Below are 8,545 nucleotides of genomic sequence, written 5' to 3' on the forward strand. Positions count from 1 at the left end.
CAGGCGGGGCACGCAATGGCGCGAGTGCCCGCCGCAGGCACCCGGCACAAGGTGTGCAATGAAACACTGGGCTCGTGCCAAGGCGGCCCGCACATGGGGGGCCCGGCGCCGCCAAGGGCCCCTGCTGCGCGGCCGCCTCCCCCCCGGCCCCGCCCGGGGCGGCCCGCGCACCTCCGCAACTCCGCCCCCTCCCCGGTCGCGAGGCCCTCCTCCACGGAGCCCCCGCGGGCAGCCTCGCTGGGCGGCCCGGAAAAGAAAAAGCCCCCTCTGGCGCCTGCGCGCCAGAGACCCGGACCCCCCTCCCGGCATACATGGCGGGCAGATTGCGCATGGCCGCAATGTTTCTCGGCCCTCCGGCGCCCCCCCCCCCCCCCCCCCCCCCCCCGGGCCCGGCCCCGGCGGGCTATGCCGAGACCGTGTGCACACACCGCCGACAGCCCAGCCGGGCCGGCATGCGCGCCTTCCATCGAACACCGGCCCGCCGAGGAAGCGCGCCCCCTAGGCGGCGCGACGGGCGCGCTCCAGCCTCCTCAAGAGGCAACTCCCCCCCAGCCGCGGGAGACGAGGGCCGGGGGCGGACCGGCGGGCAGCCGACCGGCCATGGGGGCGCGCCAGTGCGCGGCACAGGCACCTCCGGGCCCCTTCCCGGCACCGGCCCGAGGCATGAGTCATCTCGAGGCGTCCGGGCCGGCAGGGCTGGCCGGGGCAGAACCAAAACGACGCCGCCCGATGCCCTGCAACATGAATCACACCGGTACACGGCCATCCCGGGAAGGCGGATGGCCGCCGACCTGGTCGGCTGGAAGGCCATCATCAGGCAGACACACATTAATGCAGGCATATATGTATATGCGCACACACACACACTCGCACATTAGGCCCGCCCACCTCGCGCCCCGGACAGGTGAGAGGGCCCGTCAGCCGGGGAGGGCGGTCCGGCCGTTTCCCGGCCCCGCCCCGTGCCCCCTCCCCCCCCGAGTCGTGCGGGCCCTCGGGCGGCGGGGGGAGGGGGGGGGGGGCGCTGCCCTTCGCAACAGCTTCGCCAGCTGGCTCGAGAGCCGGCCGCGGCCTGTCTCCCCCCGCCCCCGCCCCGCCGCCCCGCGCACGAGGCGCGCGAAGCCCGGCCGCGGAGACTAGACGCTGACACAGCCGGGCACAGAGGGGCAATGAGGCAGCCGAAAAATGACCCCTCGCCATTCACACACACACAGCGCAGCCCATATTACGACCCCTGCGCCTTGCGGTGTGGGAATCATTGGACTTGGCATTTTTTTCCCTCCCCAACTCATCCTCCCCCGGGCCCGGACCCCGGCGCGGCGGCCTCCCTCCCCGGGCATGCTGGCGCGCGGCCGTGCAGGGACGCACACGCCACCACCTGCCCCCGGCGCCCCGGGACGAAGGGGCCACCGCGGCCGGCCCCGGCGGAGAGAACATGCCAGCGCGGCCTGCTCGACGCGCGGGAATTCGTCCCCCACCCAGAGGGGAGGCCCCTATTGCACACGAACACACACACACGAACACACACATGCACACACATGCACACACATGTGCATACACGCATGCACGTCCACACGTCCACACGCACGCAAGCACGCACCTAAAAAGACCCCACCCCCCGAGGTGCCATTCATCTTCCCAGCCGGCCGCCCCGGACGCAGGACTTTCGGCAGGCAACAAGCAGGCCCAAGGGCCGGGTTCCGAACACCGTCCGGCCAAGCGGCGTACCCCCCTCTCGCCTGCCCACACCTCCCCCACAGCGGTGCAAGCGCACTCGCCTCCCCCCTGCCTGGCGCCCACGAATAAAAAAAAACAACCCCCCGCACAGGTACACCCCCCCCCCTCCCCCCTCGCTGGCCCATTCCCCGAGTCGCACTCCTCGCCACACACAGAGCACTCTAGCGAATCCGACCTGACATTCAACGGAATAGGGCGTCCACCGGACTTTCTGGCGAAACCCGCATGTTGAGCCCCCCGCCACGAGACCGCCGGCCCGGCCCGGCCCGCCCGGACGATGATCATATTGTTTCCCCCCCAGCCCCCCGGACCTCCGCATACGTCCCTTTTGGGCAGGGATGGCCCAGGCGTGTGTTGCGCGAATTCGAGGGGCAGAAGCGCAAGCCGGGCCCACCGGCAAGCCGGGCCCCGGGATCCCCCTCGGGAAGGGGCTCGACCGATTCGGGCGCCAATATATGCCCTTTGATATTCCCCACATCATTAGCAGACACGGGGAAGAAGGACCGCGCGAGAGGCCCAACGAGGGGCGAGGGCACATCCCCCTCCCCCCCCCCCCCCCCCGCCGGCAGGCACCCATCACACGGCGGGAGCATGAATGTTCGCGGCGCCGTCCTCGCAGCCGTCTTGCCCGTCTGCCTGCCCAAGAACATTCGACGGATGCCCCGCCCCATGCTCCCCACGCTTCGCCCCCCTCCCCCGCCCCACCCGTCGACCGAGGGCCGGAGGGACGCTCGCCCTGGTTGGCCCAGCTAACAGGCCATCCCCGATTAAGGCACACTAAACCGAATGGACCGCCCCGCTCGCAGGTGGCGCCTTCCCGCGGAGCACCTCCCCACCCAGCAACCCTAGACCCAGGAGCCGGCAAGGACCCCGCCGGCCGTGGGCATGTCAGTCACCCCCGCCGGCCGTGGTGTGTTTGCATCTGCGTATTTTCTCGTCGCCAGCTGGCGAGCGTGTGTATGTCCACCTTTCCCCGCCCGCCGGCCCCCCTAAATGAGGACAGCCCGCAGTTCTCTCGGCGTGCCCCCACTGAGAGTGCCTCGCCGCCCTGTCCCCCCATCCCTCGCGTACGTGTGTGTGTGTGTGTGTTGAACGCATCGAGCAAGGGTTGACACAGATCTGTGCGGCCATACATTTTATCCGCCACAAAATTACTCACTCGCGCACGAGGGAATGAAAGTCCACAGGGGAGGAGGAGAAGCATGGGCAGAGACGTTGGGCTGACCACGGCCAGGCATGGGGCACGGCGGCATGCAGCCGGACCAAGGGAGGGGGGGGGACGCCGACCTGCCGTCGGAGGACGCACAGGAAAGATGGAGCGGAGACGGGCACCCCCACCGCCAGCTGGCGGCAGGGGAAGCCCCGGCCGCCCCCCCTCTGAGGAGGTGGAGGCCAGGAAAAGGGACGCACACGGCTTGGCCTTCGACTTGCCGCTCCCCTCGGGAATGTCGCCCCGCCCTCCTCCGGCTCGGGCTCCGGCTCCGGGGTCCCTCCTCACTCCGGGATGACCGAGTTGACGGCCTGCTTCAGCAGCTCAACAAAGCGCAGGACGTCCGCGTACGAGGAGTACAACGCCTGGGGGGAGACGCTGTGTTTTTTTTTTTCCCCCCCACACCACCCGAGCCCATGCCCCGGGCGCAGCGCGCGCGCGCGCGATCATCGTAGGCACAGGTGTCAGTGCCCCGTTCACATCGTCGGGCTCCAAGGGCCAGGGACCACCCTGCTCTCCTCCCGGCTCCATCGCACGGAAAGTCCGATGGCCGCGCCACACGGGCCGAGGAGGGCAAAGGCAGGAGGAAGGCGAAAGAAGGGACAAAAGAGAGAACCACCAAGAGCACCCCAACAAATGTTCACCCCCGCCGTGTGGCGCACGCACCGGATGACATCCGGCTCGCGGAAGTCGCACAGGACGCCGCGGGCCTCGAGGGCGCGGTGAACCGAGCGCGAGGTCTCGCGGCAGCCGCCGCGGCCGATCAGCAGGCTGACGTGGCCGCCCCGCTCGGCCGGCTCCAGCGACGTCAGAAGGCCGATCTGCTTGCCAAGCAGGCCCGCCTCCTCCAGCAGGTAATGCAGGAAGGCCGCCAGGCGAATGGACTTGGCCCGGCGGGTGGCCGGGGTGGTCTTATCGAAGACCACCAGCGACGCGCGCAGGGTGGCCAGCGCGAAGGGCGAGGCATTCGAGATGACGAACCCCGGGGCCCCGTGGACATAGTCGGTGACTGAACGGGGTCACCCAGCGAGGCGGTGTGCGTGCGTACGTGCGTGCGTGCGTGCGTGCGTGCGTGCGTGCGTGCGTGCGTGCGCGCGAGAGAGCCGATGGGGGGACCCGAGCAGCGGCCAGGTCAGCAGCCAGGCGCATGGGCGAGAGGAGAAACCCCGGCGCAGCACCGGAGGGAGGCGGGAGATCCCCCTCCCGACGGCGATGGCAGGCACAACCCCGGCCCCGAACACGCACCATTGTCCATGCGGAAGCGCGTCTCCATCGAGTGGCCGATCCAGCCACTGAGGCGCACACTGTCCGGGCCCATGTCGGCCCACTTGTCGTGAACGAACACACCGCCAATGGACCCGGGCCCGGCGTTCATGTACTTGTAGGTGCACCAGGCAGCGAAGTCCACGCCCCAAGCGTGCAGGGCCAGCGGGATGGCGCCGGCCGCGTGAGCCAGGTCAAAGCCCACACGGATGTCCGCGTGCGTGCGGTTGGCATGCGCCGTGATCTCGGCCATGGGCATCTGCTGGCCGGTCAGGTGGTGGGCACCGGGCAGGAGGATCATGGCCAGGCTGTCGGCGTTCTGCATGTGTGTGTGTGTGTGTGTGTGTGTGTGTGTGTGTGTGTGTGTGTGCGCGCGCGCGCGTATGTGTATGTATGCGCGCATATGCACGTATGTACGCGCCAGAGAGCGAGCCAGGCAGAGGGTCAGAGGCAGTATGGGCGACACCGGCGAGGGAGGGGCAGGTGGTCGGTGCCACACGGGCCCAGGCAGCGGCGGCCAATTCGCACCTCATCGATGGCGGCCTTGATGTCCTCAAGGCGCAGGATGCGCTCGCCATCGCGCGGCTTGACGACAATCATCGCGTCATCGGGATTGCGCCCGTGCAGGCGGATCTGCGTCTGGATGGCATACTACGGTGTGGAGGTCGGTGCGTGGCGGCGGCGGCGGCGGCGGCGGCGGCGGCCAAAAATGGCTGGTCAGAGGGCACATCAAACCGCGGCATCACACCGACGAGAGCACACCCAGGCAGGGGAACCAAAGGCCCAAGTCGCGCCCCAGCGAACATGTAGGCCCGGGGAACTGCCCGCCAGCGGCCTGCTCCCCGGCTTGTAGGAGACCCCCCCCCCGGCGGGCTTCCTGTGCTTGACGTACCCAGTCACTCGGGAAGGCGCCCAGCTCGCAGAGGATCTTGAAGCGCGTGGCCGTCGGACGATAGAAGGCCGCCATCATCAGGTGCAGGTTCACGGTCAGGGCATTCATGGAGATGACCTCGTGCCGGTACCGGGCGCCGACCATGATGGCCAGCGACTCGCGGATGTCCTCATCGCCATCCACCCAGGCACGGTGGTGGGGCGGCTTGCCGGGGTGGTCGAAGTGCGCCAGGACCGCATGCGACCCCCAGGCGGACAGCTCATTGTTCATCAGCTCCCCGGCCATGGTCGGCATGAGGCCCAGCGAGTGGCCGCACAGGTACAGGCAGGGGGCGGACTCCTGGCCATTCTTGGCGGCGTACTCCCGCGCGGCCGGGATGTTCCCCAGCGCCGGGATCGTGAAGTGCTGCGACAGGCCGGCCAGAGGGTCAGCGGCGTCCAGCGCGGCGGCCATGGCAGCCGGCGTGGCGTCCGGCAGCCCGGCAGCCAGGGTGTCGAGCTCGGCACGCAGCTCGGCCGCCGTCGGGACCACGCACGCGGCGAGGGCGGTCTCGTTGGTATTTTCGAAGGCCATGGTGATTGTGAGGTGTCTGGGCGGCAGGGGGGGGGGGGGACAGACAGGGGGTTGCCAGGAGCGGCGATGCCGGGCGGGGGCTGGTCCGGGTGCTGATAAAGCGGCGAAGTGGTGAAGAGAGACTCGACCGTTCCACCTACGGAGGGGGGGGGCGGCGGCGGCGGGAGGCGCCTGTCCAGCTGGTCATGCTGCGTGTCATGACAGAGGGACTCGGTCATGCACACGGACGCCCCCGAACGGGCCGGGCCGGAGCCGGGATCGAGGGGTGGGACATGTGCCGGGTCTAGTCGGGGCCTTCGTTGGCACTTGGTTATCCGCCCTGTTTCACCCGGGGCCCGTGTCGTTGGTGCCGGCTCGGCGCCCCCCCCCCCCCCCCCCCCCCCCCGCCCCCCTCGCCTGCTCTTGCCCGAGCACGCGATCTGCCACCTCCTCGGCCAGGCACATGGGCGGGATCTTCCTTGTCCATGCGTCCCGGAGGGGATGCCGCACAGGCAAGATTCAAGGGACATGCACCGGAAGGTGTGTCCATGTCCTCGCCCGAGCCAGCGGTATGGGCGGGACTGTTTGCATTTGCCGGGCACAGCTCGACTGAAGAAAGGGAGAGGTCTATTCTCGCCGCGGAGAGGACTGCGCACGGCGGAAAGGCGCAAAATAGGGAGGAAACAAGGACAGATGATATTTTTGCGAGTGTGTGTGTGTGTGTGTGTGTGATAGAGAGAATGTGTGCCTGGACGCCAGGGGCAGCGTCAGTTGTCAAGTTTGACCGAGGCCAGTGAGACGACATTCTCGCGTGGTTCGACTGCACAGGGCGCGTGCCGAGCAGATGTCCCCAGGTTGCGGCGCCACCGAGAGGCACGGGCCGGGAAAGAGAGAGAGAGAGAGAGAGGGAAAGGGAGAAAGGCACAGAGGGGGGTGGCAGGCACGAGCGGAAGAGGGTCAGTAAAGGGCGGCGCAGGGGCATGACCCCCCTCCCCCTCCCCCGGGCGAGGCATGGCCAAAGCACAGAGAGGCAGGGGGACACGGCAAAGGGGGAAAGAAAAAAAAAGGCCCCCCCACCAGGTGGAGGGTTTGTCCCGGACGCAGCGAACGCACTCTCCAGGGACCGTTGATACAGCAGCCGGTCATCCAGGCCACGCACGCCACGCAGGAAGGCCTGGGCCTTCTCATCGGCCTCAAAGCGCCCGGAGTACGACACCCGTTGGTACATACGAATGGCTTCCAGCGTGTGGTGGAGCTTGAGGCACTTGTCGAAATTGACCAGGCGCTTCATGGGCGGCGGCATGGTGCTCGTTTGCGGGGTGGACCCGCTGCTGCCGGCATTCGAGGAGGAGGCCGAGGACACCGCCGAGGGGGGAAGCGGCGGCGCCGGGGGCGGAGACGGCGGGCCGGGGTTGGCCATGCCGCCGCCCGGCGTCCCGGGCGAGATGACCTCCCACCCGGGGAAGCCAAGCAGCGTGCCGGAGGAGCTGGCCATGTGGGACGACCCGCCGCCCGGGCCGGCGGGCATGGGCCCGGCAACCGCGCCCGGGCCCGGCGGATCGGCCGGAGTCATGGCCGGGGCCGTGTTCAGCACCGCCGGAGCCGGCTGCGGCCCCGGCAGCGGGACATAAATGTAGTCCGGATTGGCATCCTCGATGAAGGTCAAGTCCGTGAGGAAGACCCCGAGGAAGGGCACCACCGGCAGGTCCACCGACCGCAAGGCCTGTCGATAGGCGCGGAAGTTGTTGCGCGTCGAGGCCAGGTTCCCCAGCAGGCGATAGGCCTCCAGGTGGTTGAGGCCCCCGCCGCCGGCCCCGCCGGCCCCGCGGTCCGGGTCCACATCCTCCAGGCCATACGGGTCGCTGGTGATCCCGGCCCAGGTCTGCTTCAGGCGGTAAACCGACGAGGTTTCCAGCGCCCCGATGATGGTGACCGCGGCGTTGAAGTTATTCAGCGCCAGGGAGTAGTGGGCCAGCTCGATGAAGAATCTGAGCGCCTGGCGCCGGCACCGCACGGTCGACCCCTCCAGCACCTTGGTCGCCACCCACAGGGCCAGGCGGTTGGTGTGCTCGATGACGGCCACGATGTTGGGCGCGCGCACCATGTTGCATTGGGCCGAGGCGGCGGCGGCGGCGGCGGCGGCGGCGGCCGAGTCGCCGGATTCCTTGGCACTGCCGCGGGTGGCCTTGCCACCGGTGCCAGCCCGGCCGGCGCGGCTGCCCTTGCCCGTTTGGCTGGCATCGGAGGACTTGCGCCGCGAGCGCCAAACCGAGTCACGCTCGGCCGCCAGCAGCGCGGCATCCCCCCCGGCAGGGGGCCCGGTGCCTGTGGGAAGCCCGGCCCCGGAGGCGCCCGCATGGGGGCCGGCTCGCCCGGCGCCGGGGCCCTTCTTCCGCCGGGGCGGCTGCCAGCCCTGGCCGAGACACTCGTCGCGTGTGATGCGCTGATACAGGGCAAACTCGATGAGGGCCAGCTGCTCGGCCAAGTGCCGGGGATCAAACTGCAGCCAGTCACGCGACAGCTCCGAGTGCAGGAGATCCGCCATGGATGAGGGAGTCAGTGGCGGGGAGGCGGCCGGGAGAGTTGCCGCGGCCGAGGGCGAGGCCCCGGGTCCGGCGCTTTGCGGAACCGTGCCACGGCGCCGGGCCAAGTCCTCCGGCGGCGGCGGCGCCGGCGGCGGCACCGGCAGCGGAGCCGAGGGCTTGCGCATGCCGCGGCGTGCATCCAAGAGCCCCGGGGCCGCAGAGGCAACCCCGGAAGCCGCATGGGCCACCAGGCCCGGCGCTTGGGTGGCGCTCGGTGCCCCGCCAGCGATCGACGAGGCATAGTGCTTCTGGAGCTGAGCGATGGAGAGAGGGAGAGAGGGAGAGAGGGAGAGAGGGAGAGGGAGAGAG

The 8,545-nt window shown here is 69.6% G+C and overlaps 2 protein-coding genes across 2 annotated transcripts in view; both read right to left on the reverse strand.

Annotated features, from left to right (window-relative positions):
* Positions 1-2,842: 2,842 nt before the first annotated feature.
* Positions 2,843-5,785, reverse strand: H696_04459 (kynureninase). Its single transcript, XM_009498335.1, has 5 exons — positions 5,100-5,785; positions 4,736-4,858; positions 4,190-4,526; positions 3,611-3,953; positions 2,843-3,322 (listed from the first exon to the last, which is right to left on the reverse strand). The coding sequence occupies exons 1-5, from the start codon at positions 5,670-5,672 to the stop codon at positions 3,229-3,231; spliced, it is 1,470 nt and encodes a 489-aa protein (XP_009496610.1). The 5' UTR covers positions 5,673-5,785; the 3' UTR covers positions 2,843-3,228.
* A 574-nt stretch (positions 5,786-6,359) lies between these two features.
* H696_04460 (hypothetical protein) overlaps positions 6,360-8,545 on the reverse strand; it is a gene marked incomplete at its 5' end in the record, with an annotated part of 10,464 nt that continues 8,278 nt past the window's right edge. Inside the window, 2 exons of the mRNA XM_009498336.1 lie at positions 6,360-6,471; positions 6,765-8,490. Coding sequence (XP_009496611.1) covers positions 6,419-6,471; positions 6,765-8,490 — 1,779 coding nt within the window. The 3' untranslated portion in view covers positions 6,360-6,418. The remainder of the gene's footprint in view (positions 6,472-6,764; positions 8,491-8,545) is intronic.

Source organism: Fonticula alba (assembly GCF_000388065.1).
Source record: "Fonticula alba strain ATCC 38817 unplaced genomic scaffold supercont2.7, whole genome shotgun sequence".
Classification (NCBI taxonomy): Eukaryota; order Rotosphaerida; family Fonticulaceae; genus Fonticula; species Fonticula alba.